The sequence below is a fragment of the Notamacropus eugenii genome, chromosome 1, assembly GCF_028372415.1.
Source record: "Notamacropus eugenii isolate mMacEug1 chromosome 1, mMacEug1.pri_v2, whole genome shotgun sequence".
NCBI lineage: Eukaryota > Metazoa > Chordata > Mammalia > Diprotodontia > Macropodidae > Notamacropus > Notamacropus eugenii.
In genome coordinates, this window is record NC_092872.1 from 190,560,035 (window position 1) to 190,586,920 (window position 26,886).

Here is a 26,886-nt window from a genome sequence, read left to right on the forward strand (position 1 = left end):
TTTTAATTGCTTGAGGTACATAGGTGATGCAAGTAAAGAATACTAAATAATGGAAGGGGCATCTAGGTAGTACAGTGGATAGAACACTAGATCCCCTGGAGTCAGGAAAATCTGAGTTCAAATCCAGCCTCAGATACTTGTTAGCTATGTGACCCTGGGCAAGTTACTTAACCCCTATTTGCCTCAGTTCCGGATCTGTCAAATAAGGAAAGACTGGAGAAGGAAATGGCAAAGCACTCCAGTATCTTTGCCAAGAAAACCCCATCAACAAAGTCCATGGGGTTACATAAAGTCGGACACAGCTGAACAAAAACAAAGCAGTGGCAGATGCCTGCTGCTAAAATAAATTCACATATAAATATGAGATTTTAAAGCTCTGAGCATGTCTCTAGATCTACAGCAGACCCACTACATGTATGTGAGTGCTTTCAAATACTAAATAGTCATATAAAGTCAGCCATGTGATGATTAGAAAGTTTCATATAAGAATTTTTCTTTCCTCTAATGTAGAAGATTGCCTTTCCCTATTTTATGAATGAAAAAGCATTTAAGCCTTACTATGTGCCAAAAACAGGTTGTAAAAACAGGACAGTCCCTTCCCTGAAGGAAGGGTGATGGCCTGAGAAGCCATAAAGATGGTGAATGAGACACTAGCACCATCAGTTGATTGACATGCCCTTTCCTGAGGCAATGGTGGATTTCAGTATAGTTCTCTTAGAAAAGGGGAGATGTCATGGGGGAGAGAGTGTGCCTCACTAAGGCCATAGGATCTACTAGGTAAAGTAGACTTTAGGCCTCTCATGGTTCCTGACTCCATGGCCCCAAAGTAGGAGTAACAAAGCTGAGTTGTTCAGTTTTTCCAGGTGGGCATGATCTCTAGATCATGAGAGATATTGAGAAAATATTTTAGTGACAGGCTAGATGGAAAAAAGATAATTTGGGGCTGCGTCCTGCTAACATATGAATTGTCATGATCAATCAGAAACTTGGACCAACCAACTAGTGACCTACATCTGGGCTTTTAGTTAGACTGGTTCTCAGAAAAGAGATTGTCACTAGACCCTTACTTGAATCCTTTACAGATTGCCAAGACTTATCAAAGACTTTATTTCCTTGTAATTTATTGCTTCTAAGAACCTAGGGTCATCTTCAGGCCACTATGAGATAATGGAATAAGGTTTTAATGGAAAAAAACTGTCTTCCAGTTTTCTAGTACATCACGGGAGTAGGGAAGGAAGTAGAGAAGACAAGAAAGGGCAAATACTATCAGTGCTATCCGTCTTCTTCTCTTCCCCTACCTACTGACTGTAAAAAAAAGTATATTACAACTATAACTCTACATATTAATAGTAAATGACAATCTTTAAATACAAAAGGGAAAAAAGTTTGTCTGTGTGTGTGTGTGTTCATCAGCAAATGGCACATGAATGATTTATAGAAATCCTGCCCCCCCCTTTTGTTAAATAGGGCTTCTATCTTCCTAGGTAAGGTGTGTATGGGCATATATTGTAGATGAGGTGGCTGACCTCTTGGACTCATTAGGAACATGGAGCCTTACCTCCATGATCAGGAAAGTAAAACTACTTGGTGGATAACAGTTTCTGCCAACCAGAGAGTAGTACTGGAAAGTGACCTGAATGTAGCATAGGTCAGAATGACTTGGAAGTTTTATATAAAATCCCTCAAACAGGACTCCACTTACAGGGCCTTTGACGTAGATAACCACTGACTAACCTAAAAGTTCACCTTTAGCATATCACATCCCTTCTGGCCCCATGACTCATCTCTCAACTGTGTCCTGGTTTCTTATCTTTAAGAGAAACAAATAAATACTTCCCATCCCCCAGCTGTGGGCCAGCCGGGGTCTGAGCAGCATTTTGTAAGCATGGGAAAATGCAAACTGTCCTTCTGTCAAAAGTGCTTTTGATGATGGGACAATAGTTATAAACTTGTAACACTTTCTGGGCTCTCATAAAAATATTAGTCGACAGTTACCACCATAACTTTGGTGTTATCCAGAGCAATACAGGATAATCTAGGATTATTAGGTTTCTGACTTGCTTTGAAAAATCATGTGTTTGGTACTTACAAAACAATACTCAAAGCCTGCTCTCTTCAAACATCCTGACAAAATCTAGGCAACTGCTTGCTGTATCCTCAGCTTTCCTTTCTGGTTTCCTTTGGGCATGAGGGTATAGAGTTCCTCCCCAGTAACTATTTTCTATTTAGAAATGTTGCAGGCAGTCTTATAGGTGGTTAATATTTGGTCTCTTGATCTCTGAATAGCTTAGTCTGAAATCCAGTTACTTTGGGGAAATCTCTACTCTGGCCTTATTCATATTAGTGTGTTTTTGCGAAAAGGAAGTGTGTGTGTGTGTGTGTGTGTGTGTGTGTGTGTGTGTGTGTGTGTGTGTGTGTGTGTGTGTGTGTGTGTGTGTGTAGTTTTATAATTCCTCACAGGGGAGCCCTTCCTTACCAAAGCAATCACTGCAATGCAAGGTAGATATTTCTCTTTGAAATGGATTTCCAAGTTAACCAGATAGCTCTTAGCTACTTAATATTCTTTGTCCCTGCTTTGTCCATAGTACCTCATTGGGCTATGTCATCTTCTAGTCTTTTGTCCTTTCTTTAGCTATGGCCTACAGCCCTTAGACTTCAGCTGGAGATGAATACAAATTATATATACTAGTGGACCTAATGGAGGCAAAAGTACCCAGGCCAGTCGTGTCAGCTCCTTCTTTCCTCTCTGACCTCTGTTCTTAACTATCTGAACCTTCTTTTCTCCTCATTCTCTTACTTCCAGCTTTCAGCTTCCTTTTATCAGAATGTAAATTCCATGAAGGCAGAGACTGTATGTCTCTTTACTTATATTTGTATTTCCAGACTCTGTTGTGTCACTTGTCAACTAATGACGAACTTAGAAGTTGGGTACGCAAGGAAAATCTCCCCAGGGGTCCAATAGTCTTCCTTAACACCAAGGAAACGGCTCCAAGCTCTATTAGGTACAGTACCTTTGCACTTACTCCTAGATAAGTGGTAGCTGTTGCATCAGGACTATTGGGCCACAGAAGAATTGATTAACAATTTAGTAATGTAAATAGCACCACAAGCTTTCTTGTGCACAGAAAACGATGAGAAGACCACAGAGTATGAATTTAGCAGACAGTGCTCTACACTAGAAACTGAAACACATGGATGCCCCAAATCTGCTACTTACTACTGTACCTCAGGCAAAGCAATTGATGTTCTCCTCCTCAGCTTTCTTGACTGCTACTTAGCTCAGAGAGTTGTTAGTATCAAACAAAACAGGTATGAAAGCACTTTGTAAACTGTAATATATTAAATGTGATAGGCAGATCAGTGTTGCAGATGGAGTGTCAGCTCTGAAATCAGGAAGGCTTGGGTTCAGATCCTACCTGTGAAACGTGCAGCCTATATTTCTCTGGAAAAGTCCACATAGCCTCTTATTGCTCCCAGATGACTTGCTAGGAGTATAAGTTGTAGAGTGGTTGCCAGTGTGCCGTAGGCAGTGGGACTTATTCTCTGGGGATTCCTTAGAGCAATGAAAGGAAAGGTCCAATTCCTTGTCAAAAGTGGTAAATATCAAGTGTTTCTCTTGACTTTCCCCCATCCCGAGGAGGAAATGATAACTCCTTTCTTGGAACTCTAGCAATACACTGCACGCTTCCTAAATATTTATCACAAAATAGCTTTTCCCCCTTTTATAGATGTTTTTTTTTTCCCCTACCATGCTTTAAAGTCGCTGGGAAATAGAGGTTGAGTCTTACTCACCTTTACCACACAGGGATATATGTTAATTAGATAATTAATAAACAATCACTTTTATTGACTTCACTGAAAAGATAACCACACTTGCAAGACTTCATGTATGGACAGCTTCCTTACTTCTGCTAAATTAATTACTTGTTTCCTCTTTCTTGACCCCAGTGAAAATGAGGCATGAAGGGTGATCTGCCTCTTCATTTTTCTTACTTAAGTCATATTAGATGATTATGTTTAGTATCTATGCCATTTTTGGACTCTGTCAAACTCTACAGCTAAAGCAAAATCAGTCTCTGGGTACAAACTGAAACAGAGTAGAACTTGCCCAGTACAAAGCCATTGGGTTTCCTAGAACCATGTTGTTGCCTATTACAGAATTATCTTGCCAATTATTATCTACTCTCTTCTCTTTATCAGCAGTAAGTAGGCAAAGTAAGGAACCTTAACCCCATCCTATAGTTGAATAAAAAGTCTGAATGACTTGTCCAGTATTCATTTGGTGAGCAGAGACCAGAACCAGACTCTTGTTGCCTTGTGGATAGAGTACCAGATTTGGAATCACAAAGTCCTGGGTTCAAATTCTAACTCTGATAACTCATAAACTTTGTAATCCTGGATAAATCAATTAACCTCACTATTCTTTGTGCAGCTCTGGGTCTCACGTGCTAAAGCTACCATACTGTTTCTCTAGGCCAATGAAATCATATCATTCATCCATTCATATTGTTTCTAATAGATGATGCAATTTTTTTTTATCTCTAGGACTTTCAGATTTTATCTGTCTTCCAGTTTGCCGCTCCCCATGACCTCTTTTTTTGGTACCTAAGGAGAAATTGACATGTCTATATGTATATCTCATGCTAGTTATACCCAAGGTCTCTTTACCAACCAGACACTATTCTCCTCTGTAGAATATCTAAGTTCAAAGTCTTTTTGATTACTTCTAAAGAATGGAAATTTGTGATATGGAAGACTATATTGTGCACTTGGTAGGGAAAACTTGGTCACTGCTCTTTCTCTCTCTCACTCTCTGTCTCTCTCTTTTAATGAGCTTTTTTTTTTTGGTCACCACTGGATAAGCCTGTACATGTAAGAACATTGAGAAACCAATTAGAATTAAACACACCACTTTCTAGACAGCAGAGACATCTTTTTCTCTAAATTACAATCTAAAATTCATTGTGTGAAAAATAATTAGCTGCTCAATAACTTAAAGCGAAAATAATTGGCATGCCCTTTAGAAGGGTCACAAACCCAGTGTGACTAAAAAGTAAATATTAAGTTTCATATCCTACCAATGGCTTTCTCTTTGTCTCCCTCCCCCTACTACTTCCTGCCCACTCATCATTCTCTATATTATGTAATATTATATATTTTAAAGGTTCGCTGTATGGAATGTTCCCTCCAAATACATTGATCTGAAATACCACCATTTTCTAAGTTGGTACAAAAATATGCTGCTCTTATGATATCACATATCTAAAGTAGTTTAATTAGTGTTGGGATCTCAAATGAATCTTCATTTGTTGATTTGCCAATGAAATATATTGAAGCAACTGTAGTAGCTGTAAATTTAGAGTTTGAGGACACAGAATGGAGCTCTGGCTCAGTTACTTATAATTTGTGTGAGGTTGAGCAAATTGATCTTTCAGAGTTTTCATGTTCTTGTAAGTAAAATGAAAATATTGGAGTAATTGACCACAAAATAGGTGACCTTTCCCTCTTTGTTTGACCTTTTTTGGGTTAGGTCTCTCAGTGACCAACTGGGTCAAAGGGTACATGCTGTTCAGTAACTTTTGGCATGTAATTCCTAACTGCCTTCCAGAATAGTTGTACCAATTCACCAGGTTCACCAGTGGTGAATGTATCAATGTGCCTGTTTTCCTACAGATCCTCCAATATTCATCATCTCCTTTTTTTCCCCCCTATCTTTGCCACTCTGATGGGTCTGAGATAGAATCTCAGAATTGCTTCAATTTGTATTTCTCTGATTAATAGTGATTTGGAGTATTTTTTCATATGGCTGTGTGGAGAGCCTGGTTCTTCCCTTGAGAACTATCTATTCATATCCTTACACCTTTCATCAACTGTGCAATAACTCTTTTTCTGTAAATTTGAAATATTTCTTAACATATCTTAGAAATGAGACATCTATCAGGGAAATTTGTTGTAACGATTTTTCCCCAGTTAAGTATTTCCCTTTTAATCTTAGTTTTGTATAAAAACTTTTTAAATAATCAAAAGTATCCATTTTATCTCCTAGAATCTTCTACATTTTTTTGTTTGTTCATTAACTTTTCTCTTATCTATAGACTGGATAAGAATTCATAGTTCATAGTTCAAGAGCTCCTAGTTCTCTCTGCCTCCCTTCTCTTCCCCCCCACCCACGCTCCTCTAATTTGATTTTAATGTGAGTTTTTATATCTAGGTCACATACACATTTGGAGTTTATATTTGCATAAGAATCTCTTTTCTAAAACATTACTAAGATTATATAACTGTTTCAGGGCAATCATTTGAAAGAATTAAACTGGAGAAGACTTCTGGAGAATATGTAGTCATAATTAATACTACTTTTTGTTTGGTTAGAGAAGTCAGTACTATAACCAATGGGTAGAAATGACAAGGAAGTCAGATCTTAGCTTAATTCAAGGAAGATTTTTTCTAACTAGAGCTACCTAGCAATGAATAGACTGCCCTAGAAGGGCAGTTCCCTTTTACCAGAAATATTTAAGACACAGTAAATGATTAAATCAAGAATATTTTATAATGGATTCCTACCATAGATAGGGGTTAGCTTAGAATTGTTGAGGGTACCTTCCAATTCTGAATCTATAGTTTAATAAGAACTCATGATAATTAGAATTTGAAATATTTAAACCTTGCTGCAAGAGGCAGTGTGACATAGTATGTACAACACTAGACTTGGAGTCAGGACAAACAGGCTTCAAATGACCTCAGACATTTATTCTGTGACACTGGACAAGCCACTTAACATCTCCTGTCTCAGTTTACTTATGTGTTAAATGAAGAGATTAAGACCATTGACAACTCCAAATCTCTGACATGATACTATAAATATGAGGACAGACAATGCAGAGGTACAACTGGGAAGTATGGATGAAAGAAAGTAAATGTAGATGTTCATTTAGATAAGAGATTCTTAGCCTGGAGTCCATGAACTTATTTTTATATTTTGACTATTTCAAAATAATTGGTTTCTTTTGTATTTTATTTTATACATTTACAAATATTCTGAAAAGGGGTTCATAGGCTTCATTAACTTGCTAAAGAAGATTCACATAGAGTTAAGAATTCTTGATTTAGAGGAAGCTTAGAATTTATAATAAGAAGTTGGAAGAAAAGAAAAATATGATTTGGTGTAGGTTGCTAGGTTTCTGGATTAACCAGAATATATTAATTGATTAAGTTAAAAAATTTATTTGAAAGTTAGAAAAAGAGAGAAGAATTTCTGCCTCTGTGTTTAGAAAAAGAAAGTTCTGACTCAAAACAGTTCTATAGAACCTGGGAAGAAGAGGAGGACATATTTAGCAAATTGGAATTTCCATTATTTCAGAGACATTCTAAAATTCAGGAGACTAGAAAGGACTAAGGAAATCAAGTATCAGTATTTGCTGGCTGAGTTGTCTTGGTAGTGAAATCTAACCAAACTAGTTAACTCATTAATCAAGCATAGTCCTTTATTTGCAAGGGGGATGATGGAAAGTATGGTCCTTCCTAGCCTGAAGGAGGACTGAAGGATTATGGGATGTAGAAACTGTGATAGAAAAGGATAGTCCAGGAACTTTTCAGCCGCTGAAGAGGAAAGAGGGGCCCCAGCGTATGGGGGTTGAAGATGAGACTACAAGTGAAGGACACTACCACCCTAAAGTGAGAATAATCATGATCAATCAGAGTCTTCTGGTCTGTGGACTCCCTTAAAGAGTGACCTATTTGGACCAAATTTTACAATTTCCCTCACTATTGCTGCTACTGGAGTCTGGTGAATTTATTCCCTCTCCACTCCTTCTGCTTCATTGCTGCCTAATGAACTGGCATCACTTACTCTCAGGAGTTTCCTGCTCTCTTTAAACTTTGTTTGTTGTGTACGCACTTTTATAGTGGGTTTAGTCTTCAAATAAAGATAATCTGGTTTTTATTGCATTTTGAGCAAATGTTTGTCTAGAGGAGTGAACTATGCAGTTGGGAAGGATGAAAGGGAACCGATGGACCAGTGGTCCTAGACTTTACCATGAAGCAGAATTATGTTGGTAGGATAAAGTAAGAGATACTAGTCAAATGTAGGTAAGGACTATGACCTTATAAACATGGTCTTGGGAAGAAGTCTTTTGCTTAGGAAGGAGTTACTAACTTTTTGTGTGTCATGGACCCTTTTGACAGTCTGGTGACGCCTATAGACATTCTCTGATAATGATGTTTTTAAATGCATAAAATAAATATGAAGGATTAAATAAGAAACTCTGTTGAATGATAGTTATCATTTTTTAAAATTCAGAGGCTCTGACTAAAGGATTCCATTGAGCCCGTTTTGAAATAGTGATATATGAATAAGCCACTTGTGTTTACCACAGGTGACTTCTCAGCACAACATGTAGAAAGTTCTTTATTTCTCTTAGCCACAAAATTCTTTGTTCTTCCTCTTCCCCCAACCTCCTCTAAACTTACCTTACCCAATTCTTTCACAATTAGGAATGGTTTAAGAGAAAGAAAATGAATCATGCTAAGTTGCTTGAAACACCATCCTATAGAGGTCATAGAATTAGAACCCTATAATATATGTGATACTGAAGGATAGTGGTACATTTCTATGAGCTATTTAAGTCTACCTCGAAAATCTAACCAGTTATTATAACATATGGATTAAGAGTCTGGATGTCTAGTTCTACTTTTAGAAATCACATGTTATTGACAATCTATCAAGAAGACTTGATTAAAAGTCCCAATTCCACCACAACTTTTCTGTGTTGATTTTGGGAAAATGAATTCATCTCTCTGGGCCTGTTTCCTTAAATGTAAAATAGGGACAATTCTTCAAAACAATCCTTTGAGATTTTGAAGTTTACAAATTCTGTTCCTATAAAAACTGTTTCATCTAAGCCCCAATACTCTGAGGAAGTCACTAAAGATATTATCCCCATATTATAGATGAGAAAACTGAGGTTCAAAAATGAGAGATGGATTGTTCATCACAGCACAGTTATTACATAATATTCCTCCTACTAGGCTACAATGCCTCTCAAAGTATAGGCAATAACAATTCAATGTAATGTTGCATATTGAGGGTTTAGTAAACCATAAAATGCTATATAAAATGATTTTTATTAAGCCTAACTTTATACACTAGCTACTGGTATGATCATAGCACTTCTTTGGGACTCTGTTTACCCTCCTATAAGAATATGGGAACTTAACTAGATCTATAGGACTTTCTCAGCTCTCATATGCAATGAATCTTTAAAAAATCTATAAAATGAATGGTGTTTGTCTTTAGATTGGTATGGAATAAAAATCTGTCATTATTTACACGATCAGCATCATTCTCCAGTAACTGGCAAAGAAAACATACCTTGTCACCTTAAATGGAATGTGAAAGGATTGGGGATAAGTGGTTATCTATTTTCCTTTGAAAGAGGGGTTTTTTTTCTCCTCTCTGAAATGGGAAGGTATTTTCCCACCTGGTTGTATTCCTCTGAACATCATCATCCTCCCAAGAACCTCATCATCCTGTAAGGTCACATCAACCTTACAATCCACACCTCCTCAGTACTCCCAGCCCGTGGGGCCCCTCTCTCCCTCTGACTAGCGGAGAAATAGGATGGACAGCAAAGAGTTCCTCCCATATTCTACAATTAAGGAGGGTGCTCAGGGCATCCATATTATTATTTCCCAACTGGCTACATTCTTTTGTGTGTCATCTTGCCCAGTGCTGGGTATGCAGCCCCTCCTTTTCAGCCTCTTTTTATATGTTGTCCTTTCCCATTCAATTGTAAGCTTCTCGAGGACAGGTACTGGCTTTTGCCTTTCTTTGTATCTTTACCTTAGCACAGTATCTTGTGCTTCATAAATGTTTATTACATGACTGACTAACATCTCTTAACAAATTTTAGTGTTTCTAAACACTAAAGTTTAGTGCCTGAGTGCCAGCTCGTTCAGAACTGAAGTCAACCCTCTACGTAGATGTAGTCAGAACTCGTGTCCAATAAGCTTGAATGATAATTAAAAGCCTTCAGCCAGCCCCAAATGATTAACACTTGTTAATACTGACTATGAACCAGGCGCTGTGCTAAGTGCTAGTGATACAAAAAGAGGCAAAAGACAGTCCCTGCCTTCAACAAGGAGCTCACAGTCTAATGGAGAAGACAACATGTAAACAAATACATACAAAGCCAATTGTATACAGGAAAAATAGGAAATAATTAAAAGGAGGGAATGCACTAGAATTGGGAAGGGTTGGGGGAGGCTTCCAGTAAAAGATGGGATTTTGGTTGGGACTTAAAGGAAGTCAGGCAGGGCAGTAGTCAAAGTGAAGGAGGAGGAGGACATTCCAGGCAAGAGGATAGCTTGAGAAAATGCCTGGAGCTGAGACAAATTGTCTTGTTAGTGAAACAGCCAGGAAGTCAGTGTCATTGAACTGAAGAGTATATGTTGGGGAATAAGCTGTGAGAAGACTGGAAAAGTAGAAGGGAATAAGGTTAAGATGGGTTATGAATGTCAAACAAAGCTTTTGTATTTGATCCTGGAGGCAATAAGGAGTTTACTGGGTAGGGGTGAGAGATGGAGATGACGCGATTGTATTAGTACTTTAGGAAAATCACTTTAGTAGCTGAATGATGGATGGACTGGGATGGGGAAAGAATGAGGTAGGCAGACCCATAGCTGTTGTACTAATTAAGACATGAGGTGATGAGGGTCTGCATGTTAGAGGAGAGAAGAAGGTGTATTTGAGTGATGGCACAAAGATGAAATTAACATCTTGGACATGGCGGGAGGGAGGGAGGGTGTGTGTGTGTGATGAGAGATAGTGAGGAGTCTTAAATGACTCCTATGTTGAAACCCTGAGGAACTGGGAGAATGGTGTCACCCTCTACACCAGTTTGATAAGGCATGTTTGATAATTTCCCATTAGTCATTTTTTGAAGGAAATTTTTAGTTTAAGTTTAAAGTAAAATACAAAAACCCGGGAGTGGAAATGCACTAATTGATTCATAAAAACAAATTTACTAGCAGAAGGTAATTTTCTAAAGGAACTTCCATCATGTCCCCTTGGGCAAATAACTTAATTCCCTGGATCTGTTTCTCACGTACAAATGGAAATAATTGAACAAAACTTCTAAGGTTCAATCCAATCTGGACAAATTTGGAAGCCAGAGGAAGCCTCAGAACCAACTCTCTCAACCCTCTCGAAGTACACATAAGGATATAAAATCTCAGTAAACTAAGTAATTTACTCAACATCACAGTGAGAATCAGATTTAGCATTTTAACCCACTGACTCAAGTAAAGAGTTTTCCCCACTGTATGAAAACAATTCCCAAAGAGTATCTAACGAGATAAAGTCTGGGTAAAAAACTGTCTTTTTTTTTCTTCTTTTTTTTGAGGATGAGGGGAGTAGAGTAGGTAAAAGAGAGAGAATTTCAGGTCACTTACAAAGTGCTGTGGTAAGTGCCATAGGTCTTAAGAGGTTCTGTCCAGAAAGTTAGATAAGAGCTGAGCATGAGGACAGCTGGCCTGAGAAGAGAAGAGATTGCCAAAGAACAATTTTGCCTTCTTTGGTTTTGTCAAGGGCCCACCCCATGCAGAAAGTCTAATATGGCTGCCTGAAGGTGGACTTGGTGGCTACTTGAGTATTATTGACTGACTCTGCTTATAGTACAAACAACTTTGGTAAGCCAGAATTCCAGATGTCACTGCTTTCAGAATTCTGGTAGGTGATGCTGTCATAATACTACCCTTGTTCTCATGTAACCTGCACTGTCTAAAAGTATCTCAGACACATGAAGGGAGTTAGGGAAATAGATGATGGTCTACCCAATAGAGCAAAGGTTTTCTTCACTAATGTGGGAAGTATTTTTATTCATATCAGGTGATAAACAATCCAAAAGAAAGCAAGGAATCAGGATTCTGGGTTCCTCATTACCCATCCTTGATAGCCCTAACTAGACTGTCCTAAGGGAAGACCAATCTTTCTTTGGAACTAATGGCCCCAGGATCAAAGTCCTATGAAAAGAGTCCTAATTTTGATTGGAGTCTGTCACTTGCGATAAAAGAGAAGTATGTGTCTATTTCTTGAGTTTCCAAGTAAGAATGTTCTTAAATTTCCTTCTCACTTCATTTCAGTGGAAAAGTGGTCATAGTACTTCCCTAGAGATCGACTGGGGCCTGAAGCTGGTTTTGAGGCAAATAAATAATCTTTTTTTTGTTTGGTTGAGAATAGGATTTTTAAACCCTTCTTGGAGATTTTAAGCAAGTAAATGACGAAAATTAGAGGAGGAAAGTCTCAGTGGAGGTACTGTTTATGGAGGAAAAAGCTTCACATCTACTAGAAGTGCTCCTCAAAGATCTGACTTGGTAAGAAAAAAAATAGCTCTAGAAGAGCCCCTTCCTATGAAGGGGAAGCAACATGTGTCTCTCTCTGAGGCAGTGGTTCTCAAACTTTTCGCTCTCAGGATCCCTTTATGTTCTTAAAAATTATTAAGGACCCACCAAAAAGCTTGTTATATATACATATATGTGTGTGTATTTACATAAGTATATCAATATTTACCATATTCTAAATTAAAATATCTTAGTATTATGATGATAATCGTTTTGACCTCATGGACTTCCTGAAATGGTCTCAGGAACCTAGAGGTCCTTGGACCACATTTTAAGAACTGCTACTCTAAGTTATCTTCAACATATTTTCTGTCCTGAATTCTAATTACATAAAATATCCCTGTAATGCTTTGCTTATGTGAACTAGTCCTTCCAAATATTCCAGTGACTTCAATGTAGTAGCTCTTACAAAGGCCATTCTGTGACAACTGCAGAACTCATTGATATTGTCAAATGTTGCCAAACATATGCATATGTATGTGTGTATATATATATATATATATATATTATATATAATATGAAATATTCTTTTGATAGGTACTCCATAAAATATACCTATCTAAATGGGAAACAGATGTAGTACAGCAGGCCTGCTGCTATACTGTGTTTCACCAGCTGTTGTCGTTCTTAGAGATGATTCATCTCCAGTTGGTTTATAGTATTGAAATCTCTGGGAGCTAAGTCTGGTCCTGAGGTTGTTTAAGTAAGAAGTTCACCTCTGGAAACTTTTTCTTTTCATTTTTCTCTTATTTTCTTCTTTGGACATTAACCTTTTAAATTTTAGCTCCAAATGCACTTTTTCCTTCCAGCGCCTTCCCCATCCATTGAGAAGGTGAGCAATATGATGCCCATTATACATGTTAGGTCATGCAAAACCTCTTTCCTTCTTAGTCTTGTTGCAAAACAAAACAAAACAAAAACCAAGAAAAATAAAGTGAAAAAGTGTGCTTCCATCTCTGCTCAGTTCATCGTTCTCTGGAGACAGAGGGCATTTTTCATCATGAGTCCTCTGGAAGTGTTGATCATTGCATTGATCAGAGTAGCTAAGTATTTCACAATTGATATTGTTAAAATATTGCTGTCACTCTGTACAATGTCTTCCTGGATCTGCTCTTTTCACTGCGCATTAGTTCCTACAAGCCTAGAACCTTTTGCTGAATAATTTCCCGATAACAAGTTGAAAGCTAACTCCTGGAGCTTCTCATTGGCCACTTCCCTCCTCTAATGACATAGATAAAAAGAAAACCATTCTCTCCAAATTGTCTGCGAAAATACTTATTTCCATCTTATTCCCTCCCCCTCAGAGGAGAGGGGAATTAGTCAATAGTCAATAAGCATTTATTAAGTACCTGCTATCTACCAGGCACTCTACTAAGTGCTGGGAAAACAAAGAAATGCAAATTCCCTGCTGTCCAGGGGTTCACAGTCTAATGGCAGAAACAACACGTAAACAGCTAGGTACAAACAAACTACGGACAGGATAAATTGGAAAATAATCAACAGATGGAAAGCACTAGAACTAAAGAGAATCAAGAAATACTTCATGCAGAAGGGAAGATTTTAGCTGGGGCTCAAAGGAAACCAGGGAAGAATTCCCTTGCTTTTCACAAAATTATGGGCAATCATTAGCCAATGACATGGAAGCTTTCCACCTCCCCCAAATCGTCCCAAATTCTCTGGAGAAGTAAAGCAATTGATAGAAGTGATGAACATTTCTAACTCATAGTTGTTGTTTTTTTTAGGTCTAAGTTTCCTGTTGCCACTCCACAAAGATGCTTTTCATCTTGAACTTTTTGTTCTCCCCGCTTCCAACCCCAGTAGTAATCAGCCTACTGACAGTTGGAATCACCATCTTCCTATGGCTGATTAACAAGCCTAGACCAGTCTTGCCCCTTCTGGACCTGCAAAAGCAGTCAGTGGGAGTTCAGGTAACTGCCGCTATTGACCTTATCCAACAAATATAACTTGATGCTGCTGAAAAGTGACGACTTGCATATTTAAATGAGTTTACCAACAGAGAACTGCCCAGTTGAGTTGAATGCTAGAGAAGGGGTGCTTCAGTGCCTGTGCTTGGACCCCAATTCTAAAATCACATTTCTCTCTAAAAAATCACATTTCTCCCTAGCCTCAAAATACTGTCCCAGGCAGTTTCTCCCAAGCCCAAAGATTGCCTGCCCTATCAAAACTTTTATCTCTCTTCCTGATACAGTAGCCAGCATCATCTATAGAATTTATTAGTTAGAACCAGCTGTGTACTGGGTGAACTGACTGTGCACTGGGTCAAAAAGACATTTAGTACTCACTGACCTATCATATGTATCCTAGACAAATATATATATAATACCTCTGTGTAGCCATCTCTTGGACTATTTCCCAGTGAACTCAGGGTAAAATACCTGCTCAGTAGATACTAAAAGTGTATGTTCCTTTAACAACTAACCACTCCTTAACCACTCCCTAATCCTATCCTGGATAACCTAGTTAGCATATTTGGCACATGTTTTACTATAGAATATCCTATATAAACTTTACCTGTACCCTTTTCAAACTGCAGGTTTCCTAAGAACTCTTGCCTACTGAAAAGTGTAACAATAAATTGTTACCACCTTGACTTCAAGAATGCTTGAGTCTGTGAATTCATTCCAGATGGATGGCCTTCTCCTGTGCTCTGGTCTTTGGGGAGGGTCTCAGAATTTACCCCCCCACCCCGCACCCCACTTCTCCAATCCTCATCACTAGCTCAGGCTTTCTGAGAGAAAAGTGATACTGAGGGCTTGTACCACATAGACAAGGTTACCTACAGCAGAGGTTCTTAAACTGGGATCTGTGAACTTTCTTTTTCAAAATATGTTGATAGCTATATTTCAGTATGTTGGGTATTTATTTCATACATTTAAAAACATTACTGTGAGAAGGGATAGGCTTCACCAGATTGCTTAAAAGGTCTATGACACAAAATATTAAGAAAGTCTCCCCACTAAAGGACTCTGGGAATCCTGGCATACATACTGGCAGAAATGAGTAAGTAAATGTTGAAAAAAAAGTCTTCAGGACACTCTTTTAAGTTTAGTCGGCATTATTAAGTCTAGACAGTCAACAAAAAAATAACAGAGCCTTAATTTGTAGTTTGTCTACTTCTGAAGTTTAAAATGCTCCCAACTGAAAATTTAACAGTCCTTCCAACTGAAAATTTAACAATCCTCCCAACTGAAAATTTAACAATCCTTCAGCCTGTTCAAACTGACTCTAGCACATCCCTGTAGACTGCATAATTCTTGAGCTTTTTCAGTTCATACATCCAGTGGCATCATATTTCGCTGAAAGAAGACATTTTATGCAAAGGGAACTATTTCCCTGAGAATTCTGACTGGGAGCTGCCATCTACGTCACTTGATATGAGGTTTCTCATAGAATGCTAAAGCTCTCTTCTACCCCATGGGTGTGGAGGGTAAAGGAGAAGGTTCGGGAAAATGTCTATTCTTAGGGGTTGTTTTTGGGGGTAGGGGGAGTTTCAAATAAGCCTTTCTCAGGCTAACCTTGGACTTGTTCTTTAGGGAGGAGCCCGGCGGAGTGCTATGCAACGCAATGAGGATTTCATTGATTATTACTATTCTGATGCCAGAACAGTGTATGAAATTTTCCAACGAGGACTCCGTGTGTCTGGTATGCTTACTAACCATTTTATTCATGTTTTTTATAACTTGATTAAGTCACATCGTATTGTAAGGAGAGGCAGGATTAGGAGTAGGCAATCACATTTGCAAGGTGGGGATGATCATGATGGGAGGGGATTTACTTTATGTTTCAAGAAAGCATACTTTGATGTCAGAAAATACTGTATGCTTCACGATGTAGATATTCTATTATAAATTCTATTTATCACAGTTCAGAGGCTTGAGCAATTTTGCTGTAACTCTCAGATGGGGTCATAATTTTTCAACCAGGAACACTGTTTCTGTTATCCAAGAAACACCACACTGGTCACGGGTTGAGCCTTTTGACCACTGCAAAGATTAGTAAGTCACAGTGAAATTAGCCTTGATGGTCCCTATACCAGTATGTCTACGAAGAATCAGAATAAATGCACTAATGTTTTGTTCTTTGGTTAGCAAATATCACTCTGGCCTCTTCCCTCAACCTTTTCCATGCTAAAAATTCATATTCTAGATATAGAAAAATCAACAGAAATGATTTTTTGGATCTTCATTTACAAAATGCCTATTACAAGTGAAGCATTTGTTCAGATCAGGGGCTCAATACAGAGACAAATATGGGGATTTTTGCCTTTAGTAAATGGGGATGGAGAATAGAACTGGAATGCTGGGTAGAGTTGGAAGGGACTTTGGATACCAACCTCTTTGTTTTCTCAGATGGAGAAACTGAGGCCAGGCAAGGGATGATATTACATATCTAACTAATGTAATGGTAATTTAAATGGGAAGATCTGCTTAAATCACATGGAAGCCCAAATCACACGAAATAGGAGGAGCTTGCTGAAGAGATCGCACAGGAATGGTGGAGCAGAACTGAGAGGAAGTGAAGGAGCAATTAGTGTAGAGACAGAGAACACGGACAAACAGACAACTAGGCTAGTGAATGTTTGTTTGTGGGAAGGGTGGGGTGGGGAAGACTTGGAAATGGCTTTGTCCCCTGCAGTGCTAATGTGTATTGACTTCTTGGCTGCTATGGTGGATTTAGCTTTCTGGTTTCGAGATTTGGTTTTCTAGTGTCTGAATAAATGTTTTTCTTCTGCCTTCTATATAGAGAGTCTGTTATACTTTGCGATTGAGAACTATGCTGGCATATTCATAGTCATCACCATTGCTGTGAATATTGCCTGGGTGATATAACTAACTACAAAGCTGAGACTAGAACCAGCTTTTTAAAATTCCTGTACCTAGGTTCTTTGTGTTATATCCCCTTCTCTAAATCAAAGAATGAATTATTTTTTTCAATCTTTCAGAAATATGATAATGTAAACCCTTTCCTAAGAATTGTGTACAGGACTATCTCATTTCAGGTCACATGTTACTCTATAGAGCCCACACTCTGCTAAATTGGCAAGTGTTCCACCAAAACCGCTGGATTTGTCCCTTGTGACGTGGTAGAGTGGAAAGAGCACTGGCTTCTAAGTCAAGAGTCCAGAAACATTTATTAAGTGCCTATTATTTGCCAGGCACTTTGCTAAGTGCTGGGGCTACAAATATGAACAAAGAAAGATTGGACCTGATTTCAAGAAGGTTATAATTTAATAGAGGAATTCAAAACACACAAGGAAGCTGAAAACCTTGGTAGAGAAGCATACCAGCATGGGGGCATGATAAAATCCAATAGCTGGTGTGGGAAGTTTGAGTGTCATAGATGAATTCATCTTGCAGAAGGATGAGTTTATGAAGATCATGAAATTCAGAAGGTCAGCCAAGTGGAAAATGGTGAGGTGAATTCCCTAAGTGCCTCCTTAAAATTTGGCAGAGGATTAGAGAGGAGCCCTCCAGTGACCAACCTCTACCCTCTCCCATAAGAGGATGCAGATTGAAATACTACATGTTTACTACTTGGGCATGCCATTTAACTGCCCTAGATCTATTTTCTAAGAGGTATAATGATGTGATTGGATGAGATGGCTTTTGAATCCTTCCTGCTTTAGATCTAAGATCCTGATGTGTGCCATACACAACTATGCCTGCTTATTCCTCTTTCTCTCTCTCTCCCTGCACTTGCATCCCAGGTCTTTATTACAGGAAGTCACTTCTCACTTATGTGAGAGCCAAGTTATCTCAGTGGTGATAGAGGAAAGTACAGAGGACTTGAAGCTAGCAGGCCTGGGTTTGCATTCTAATTCCAAAGCTCCCAGTTATATAATGACAGATGAGTCAATACATTCCCCCTCTTGATCAGATAGGGATAATACATGAACCTGAAACTCACAGGGTTATTTAAGGTTCACAAAGCACCTTCTAGGGCTGGGCAAACAAACACTGCTGGGTTACAGGATACATGAATGGGACAGACAGGTAGCAAAGGCTTGATTAAAAAAGCTTTTCTTTTATCCTAACTGGAAAGCTCTTCAGAATGTCTTAGGGGATGAAAAGTATGATACGAACCACACAATTGTCTTTGTGCTCTGAACAGGTAGTGGTTAGCACGGTCATCTTATTTTTCCAGAGTTGAGAATGGTAAATTATACAAATTGTGCTGCAGTAAGATGATTTCACTGGTTCCTCCCACCCCTACCCCAATAGTTAAATTATATCTTAACTGAAGTAAAATAAGTCTGTATAAGGAAGTAAATGCCACAAACATGACCTGACTGCTAAAACAAGAATGCATTCTCCCTCTTCTAACGTGGTAGTGTATCCCTCACACAATGATGGTAGCAGATATGTTGGAGTATGTGAGTAACATACAAAATTTCCAGCTTTGTAGGTTGACAGTGTTAGAATACAACCTCACAGGTAACTATTGTACTGGTTCCCTGGCTAACAGCCTGTGACTACGTAGAGTCTTGGGCTAATAGATATACTCATGGGGTAGCTCTGCCTTTTAGACAGCTGATTTCATTCTGTCCTGCTCACAGACTATGTCTCTATCCTTAACCAACAGTCTCACAAATACAGCCTGAAAGTGTAGATTGAAAGTGTTATAAAGCACAAGCCTGATCATGTTACTCCCCTATTCAGTAAACCCCAGTGGCTCTACTTTTTCTAGGATAAAATATAAACTCAATTTGGCTTTCAAAACCCTTCCTAGCTTGACCCCAGAATACCTTTCCACCTTTATTATATATCATTCCCCTTTTCATACTCAGCGCTTCCTGCCTTTCCTCATGCACAGTCCTCCATCTCCCATCTCATGCCTTTATAGTGGTTATCTCCTTTAGCTGGAATGTATTCTGTCATCAACTCCACTTCAGAGAGTCCTTACTTTCCTTGAAGACAGCCCAAACACCACCTTGTATATGTCACCTTTCCTATAATCCATGGTGCCTCTTGGACGGATGTGGACTAGGGACCTGTGGTCTTATTTTCTGGAACAATCAGATGAGGAAACTCCTTTTACTTAAGCAAGTGGACCCCTACTGTCTGTAAGTTGTAGCTTAGTCTTGGAGATGCTCAGTTGTCCTAAGAGGTTAAGTGAGTTGCCTAGGGCCACACAATAGCTATGTGGCAGAGTCAGCAATTGAACCCAGTCCTTCTGACTCCAATGTCAGCCTTCCATCCACTACAATCCATTGCATCCTTATATTTATGGTTTAAAATACATTCTGCATATACTTGTATGTATATATGGATTCCCTGGTAGAACGTAATGTCTCCAAGGCAGACCATTCCGTTTTTGTCTTTGTATCTCCAGTGCCTGGTATCCAGACACTTCACACTTTTCCATTGATTTTAGTGAACTTTATGCTCTGATTCCCCACTATGCAATACCATAATCTTACAAATATATATGGTGTTGGCTTAGTCTTATAATGAAATATAATGGATATGAGCTACAATACAACCACAGGTAAATATGATGCACAGTATCATATCAAATGCGGCACAAATGCCACATTTGGAGTTAGAGAACCTGGCTTCAAAACCTGATCTTGGATAAATCGCTTAACTGCCCAAGGCCTTAATGAGGGGGTTGAACGAGGTGACCTCTAAGGTCAGTTTTAATGCTACCTCTATGATCTCATAAAGTGCTGTCAGAGATACAAGAAGAGATGCTTTCTAATAGGGGCCATCAGGAAAGTTCTCACGCAAAAAGTGTAATTGGAGCTAGATTTTACAGGATGTGTAGGATCTCTCAATTGGCAGAGATGGGAAAAAGACCTGCCAGGTAGAGGTCATGTGAGCAGAGACGTACGAGTGGGATAGTATAAATGTGAGTTGGAGGTGACAAGTAATCTGGTCTCTTCATTTCCTACCCAGCTGTACTCCTTTGAACTTCACTATCATACCCCCTCTGGGTACCTTCCTAACAACTCACCACCTTTCAGCTTCCTTTTGTGTGTTTTCTTCCCTCCTTAGACTGTAACCTCCTTGAGGACTGGGAATGTCTTTTTCCTTTCCTTTCTTCCTTCCTTCCTTCCTTCCTTCCTTCCTTCCTTCCTTCCTTCCTTCCTTCCTTCCTTCCTTCCTTCCTTCCTTCCTTCCTTCTTTCCTTCCCTCCTTCCTTCCCTCCTTCCTTCCTTCCTTTCCTTCCTTCTCTTCTCTTTTTTCTTTCTTTTATTCTTTCTTTCTTTTCTTTCTTTCCTCCCTTGTCTTCTTTTCTTTCTCAGAATTTAGCATAGTGCCTGGTACAATAGGTACTTAATAGATGTTTGTGGATATCTAGGAAGGAGCAATAACACAGAAAGGGTGGGAGGTGGTTTGTTTGAATGCCAGGGTATTAAGGGTATAGTTTCCCTGCATCCAAAATCCAAAATGATAGAGAGTCAATGAAGAGTTCTGAGAAAAAGAGTGATATGATCAGATCATACATGAAGAAGCCAATCTGGCTGTAGGGTGAGGGGGATTGAAGTAGTTTTGCAGAATAGATCGTTGTTTGTTGGCCAGAAGTCAAGGAGAACAGCTTATCAATGAAATGTGCTCAGAATTATGGTGTTATGTCTATCTCTACAAAAGAAAGTAGCTGGAATTCCCTGAGAACATTTTCCTCAATCATTAATTCCTGGATTTGTACAATGAGTTGGAAAATTTTTTCTTCTTACCACTACTCTGCCTACTCCCTTTCTACTCAGGCTTTAAGCCTCAAAGCTCACCTTTGTATCTGTTTTTGAAATTCCTAGCAAAATGCTTCCTCTTGGCAAGGTCTGAATTCCCATCATCTCTCCAGTTTGTTACTGGAAGTAGTATGATTACTACCCCTTTCCCCCCCCTAAAAACTATATTTAATTCTGGTTTGCTAGAGCTATCTCCTTAGCTAACTGTCTGACTCCGATTTTTGCAGGACACCTTTGTTTATGTGACTCCTTCTAAGGGGTACATCTATTTCAGTAATACATCTTAAGTTCATCTCTATTATTACATTCTATGGGATCACCCAGCTGCCTTATTGATGTGGGAAATGATTTCTTCCCTGCCCTTCCTTCTAATCCCCCAATCTAACACAACACAATGAATGGCAGAATTAGACCTAGAAGCAAGGGATTCTGATTCCCTTTCTGCTCTATCATACAGTTTCTCATGCTGCTGTGTAGTGTTTACTATTTGTTTCTTGTCTCCCTGAACTGAACTGTGATTTCATTGAGGACAGTTTGTTCTACCTTCATATTCTCCCTCGCTTCGTCCCACCTCCCTTCCATTCTCTTACATGCTTAGCATGGGGCTGGGCCTAGAGTAGATAAATGCTATTACTATACTCAGGCTAATCATATCCTTAAACTCATCAGTCATCTCCCTACTCCTTGCCTAAAGGCTCTGCAACTAAAGTTTATTCCTCTTTCTTTCTGGTAATTGTTTCTAGATAACGGACCCTGCTTGGGATCCAGAAAAGCAAATCAGCCATACAGGTGGCTCTCTTACAAACAGGTATGCAATCCGACTTCTACTTATTTGTCTTGAGGGACTCTTTTAACTTCCTCCCATTTCTGGGGCTGACATTTCTTTTCTCTCGGGCCCTTTCTATTCAGGTATCTGACAGAGCAGAGTATTTGGGCTCCTGTCTGCTGTACAAAGGATACAAGCCATCACCAGACCACTTTGTTGGCATCTTTGCTCAGAACAGACCCGAGGTAATCACATTTAAACAGTATATGTGTGGGTATACATATATTATATAACTTTTTATATAGCACCTTGCCATTTGCAAATTATTTGCCTCATAATAATCCTTTGAGGAAGGTAGTACAAATATTAATTCTGTTAAAGGTAAGTTCAGAAGTCAGCTTGCTTCCCCCAAGGTCACAGTGGCAGATCCTCAACTTGCACCTAGTTCCTCCAGAGGTCTTTCTGCTACGCCATGCTGTCAATTTATGGCAAAAGCAATGACAATACTCTTATTCTAACTAGGCAAAGAATTGTGAAGTTGCTTTTGGACTACTAAGCATTAGCAAACCCCTCAGTGTCTCTGAGCCTCATTTTATCCCTGTGTACAGTACTTGTGCTACCTGTCTCAGTATTGTTGTGGGAGAGCTCTCAGCAATAACATCAGTGACAGTATTTGTATAGCATCTTCAGGTTTGCAAGGCACTTTACCAATGTTTTCTCATTTTATTCTCACAGAAACTCTTAATTATGTTCTATTATTATTACCCCTATTTTCCACATGAGGAAACTGAGGCTAATTGAGGTTATATGCCTTGTCCAGGGTCACACAGCTAATAAGTGTCCAATGTGTTTGAACTCTGGTCTTCCTGAGTGCCAGCCCAGCACTTTATCCATTTGCTAGCTGCTAGCAAGCAAAATAAGATAATAAATACAAAGTGGTTTGTAAACTTTAAAGTTTATATATGTATTATATATTGTAATATATATATGCATGTAATGTATATGTTTTAAAGTTTGCAAAGCACTTGTCTATATTATACATAAACAAATATATGTTAGCAAATATATATGTTAGCTATTATTATTTCTAATAATTATTAATATCCCAAAATAGGTGAGGGAAGTACTTATTAGATCTGTGACTGATTCTCAAATTAAGAAAAAGTGAGACTGCTCAATGTTTGGCACTTAGCTGGCCTGTCTCTTCATCTTTCCCCTAGAGACTGAGTAAGACTTGTTTGCTTCCCCCTAATACTGTCCAGTACCTGAGGGTAATATTTTCTGTTTGTACAGTGGATCATTGTGGAACTTGCCTGCTATACCTACTCAATGGTGGCTGTCCCCCTCTATGATACCCTGGGACCTGAAGCCATAGTGTACATTGTAAACAAAGGTAAGATGGGGTTCCTGCACTTCTGTTCCTCCTGGGATCTCAGGAGATGGCTTCCAGACGGCAGTCTTACACATGTGGCATTACCACTTTTGTTAGCATGCTTAAGATTCCAAATCCATTCATCACGCGTATCGAACTTTTCTTATGCAGGTCCTTTTGGTATGCACTGAAACAAAAATGAGAGAGCCATCATCCTTGCTCTCAAGAAGCTCACAGTGTCCTAGAGAGGGCTCAGATAGGGGTATCATTCTATATAAAAAGCCAAGCACATAGTATAAGAACAAGGAAACTACTCTGGTTGTTCAGAGCAGAAAGAACCTTCTTCAGTCTAGAGGACCAGGGAAGGCTCTAAAGCCTAGTTCATGAGTCTCCATTTAGTGGAGGAATGGTGGGATATTTTTAAATGGCCCATATCCCAACAGCCTGCTTTTAATACTTTCTTATGGCATGCTTTTTGTGCATATTTATAATCTCTCACTAGGTGCTTTTCACTCCTGATAGATTCAAATAAGTTGTAATGTTTCCAACACTGACTTCAATGCAAGTGGTAACCAATGGGCAGGCAGAATTCTGCCTTGGTATCCACGACACCTAAAAAGATCTAGAAGAAGGCCCCTAGCATGGACATGAGGTAAACCATCTAGAAGAGGCTTAGGGGAGAACAAGAACAATGTTCTGTGGCTTGGGATCTGTTGGGGGGATGTACCCATATTGATGAGATCCCAGTAGGCAAAACTGATTCATCCTTATTGTTATTAGGCAGGGGTGATTGGACCATCACCTACAGAGCCTTCCTGATCTTCCACTCACCAAAACGGATATCTTCATATTCTTTGTGTGAACTTGAAGTGTTTAAAAATTTGAAGGCATTCATTTCTAGAATATATAGAGAACTGATCCAAATGTATAATCATACAAGTCATTCCCCAATTGATAAATGGTCAAAGGATATGAACAGGCAATTTTCAGAGGAAGAAATTAAAGCTATCTATAATCATATGAAAAAATGCTCTAAATCACTATTGATTAGAGAGATGCAAATCAAAACAACTCTGAGGTACCACATCACACCTATAAGATTGGCAAACATGACAGAACAAGAAAATGATAAATGCTGGAGAGGATGTGGGAAAGTTGGAACACTAATTCATTGTTGGTGGAGCTGCGAGCGCATCCAACCATTCTGGAGAGCAATTTGGAACTATGCCCAAAGGGCTACAAAAATGTGCATACCCTTTGACCCAGCAATATCGCTACTAGGACTATATCCCCAAGAGATCATAAAAATGGGAAAGGGTCCCACATGTACAAAAATATTTATAGCAGCACTCTATGTAGTTGCCAAAAACTGGAAGTCAAGGGGATGTCCATCAATTGGGGAATGGCTGAATAAATTATGGTATATGAATGTAATGGAGTACTATTGTGCCATAAGAAATGATGAACAAGAAGACTTCAGAGAGGCCTGGAACGACTTATATGACCTGATGCTGAGTGAAAGGAGCAGAACCAGGAGAACTTTATGCACAGCAACAACCACAGTGTGTGAGAGTTTTTTCTGGTAGACTTAGATTTGTGTAATAACACAAGAACTTCTTACCAAAAAAAAAAAAAATCCCAATGGAGGATCTCAAGGCAAAATGCCTGCCACACTCAGAGAGAGAAATATGGAAGTCACTCACATATTGTAGCAGATCATGTTTGTGTATGTGTATGTGTTTGTGTATCATGTTCTGATTTGTTATACGATTTCTTTCATTTATCTTAGTCTGACTACATAGCATGACTATAGTGAAAATATACTCAATAGGAAAGTATATGTAGAATCTATACAGAATTGTATGCAGTCGTGGGGAGGGAGGGGGGGAGTGGGGGGTAGGAGGGGGGGATAAAATCACAATTGTATGGCAGTGATTGTTAAACATTACAAAATAAAAAAAAAAAATTTGAAGGCATGCCTAATCATGTCTATTAAATTGCAAGTCCCATGAAGGCAGGGACTTCAAGAAGAAAAAAAAAGTATTTTCTTCTAGCACCTATAACAATGCATTGTACTTAATAAATGTATAAGTAAACAGAAATAATCAAAAGATATCTTGACATAGCCTGAATGAAGTATAATAGCTTGCACATAAATTGATTTTTCCCAAATATGGTCAGGTATCTCTGTCTAAATTGTAGGGCTTGTCAAAAGGTTTTAATTCATTTTCTAGCAGTTTGAAAACTTTCAGGGGTATGGACATGACTAGACATCTACCAACTGAAAAATATTTAACAGAGGGCAAGATTTTGGGTGTGTCCATGCAAATCCATCCCACCACTAGAAAATAAATCCCAGCATGACCTATACACAGATGAATAGTGGCATTTTCACAAAACAAATAAGCATGTTACCAGACATTAGCCTGCAGAAGTAATTACGTGCAGTACTTTTGGCTAGTGAGCTTCACCAGGCACTTTTGATTTATTTAGCCATAATTGTAAATCTTTCCTTTAGACTGTTCAAATTCTAACTCTTCCATTTTACCAGTTATGTGACCCTGCGCAAATCACTTAATGGCCCTGGGTCTTAATTTGCTTGTTTATAATGAATCTTGGGTTAGATGACCTCTAAAGTTCCTTCCAACTTTACATTTATAATGAATGAAAAATCACTAAGTGCTTATTACATGACCAGTCCTGCCTAACTGCCAGGGATACAAAAACCAAAGCTGGACTGTCTATACTCTGAAGGAACTTACATACTAATAGGAGGAGAGAATAGACATAGGGGAATAGTAGGGAGGGAGGGGCATCTCAGTTTGGAAAGTCTCAGAAAAGGTGAGTGGAGCTGTAGGAGAATAGATTGATACACTCTACCAGGTAGCTACAGCAGTATGGATTAGTTTATGGTTTCTAGAATTAGAAAGCAGAGGTCAGGGAGGATTGCTGGAGAGTTCATGCGCAAAGGCAGGGCTGATGGTAAGGTGATGCCCAGGATATAAACTGAAAAAGAGTTGGGTTGATTAGATACAGTAGGACAGGTGAAGGAATAGTCATTTAGGAGATCATAGACCCTCACTGATAAAAATGCTTAATTTGCCACATAAGGGGAATGAGAAAACTCTAGTAGATAAGCAACTAACCAGCCTTTGTATATACTATGTTATTTTGCCTTTAAGAGGAAGTAATTTCAGAACCTCCTTGAGTCTCCACGTGATGCTATCAATATTATCCTTTTCCCTTCCTGGTAGATAGGTTTCATGTAGCATGCCTGTAAGTCTTAATTGAAGGTCTAATCTCCAATTGCACTTTGAATGTTTTTGAATCTTATCCCTTACCCCAGAAACGCATATAACCATGAGGGGTGATCTTTTTGGTTTTGGTTCTGCCTTACAGCGGAGATTGCCACAGTGGTCTGTGACACACCCCAGAAGGCAAAAGTTCTACTGGAGAATGTTGAGAAGGGCCTTACCGTAGGATTGAGACTGATAATCCTCATGGACCCTTTTGAGGACAGCCTTAAGGAAAGAGGAGAGAAGCTTGGAATTGAAATCTTATCGCTATATGATGCTGAGGTATGATACAGGAGCCAAGACTACGATCCATATGGGATTTTATGAGGTGGTTGAAGGG

General features: G+C 38.9%; 1 protein-coding gene across 6 annotated transcripts in view; it reads left to right on the plus strand.

Annotated features, from left to right (window-relative positions):
• Positions 1-26,886, plus strand: part of ACSL5 (acyl-CoA synthetase long chain family member 5) — a 53,608-nt gene that overhangs the window by 11,194 nt on the left and 15,528 nt on the right. For 5 of the 6 annotated variants that reach the window (XM_072622425.1, XM_072622460.1, XM_072622435.1 and 2 more), the window contains exons 2-7: positions 14,142-14,327; positions 15,954-16,062; positions 21,856-21,920; positions 22,022-22,123; positions 23,172-23,271; positions 26,650-26,828. In XM_072622425.1, the coding sequence (XP_072478526.1) occupies positions 14,172-14,327; positions 15,954-16,062; positions 21,856-21,920; positions 22,022-22,123; positions 23,172-23,271; positions 26,650-26,828 (711 nt within the window). In that variant the 5' untranslated portion in view covers positions 14,142-14,171. Of the gene's footprint in view, positions 1-11,792; positions 12,076-12,238; positions 12,373-14,141; positions 14,328-15,953; positions 16,063-21,855; positions 21,921-22,021; positions 22,124-23,171; positions 23,272-26,649; positions 26,829-26,886 lie in introns of those variants that run through there. The other variant, XM_072622453.1, reaches the window with a different exon arrangement.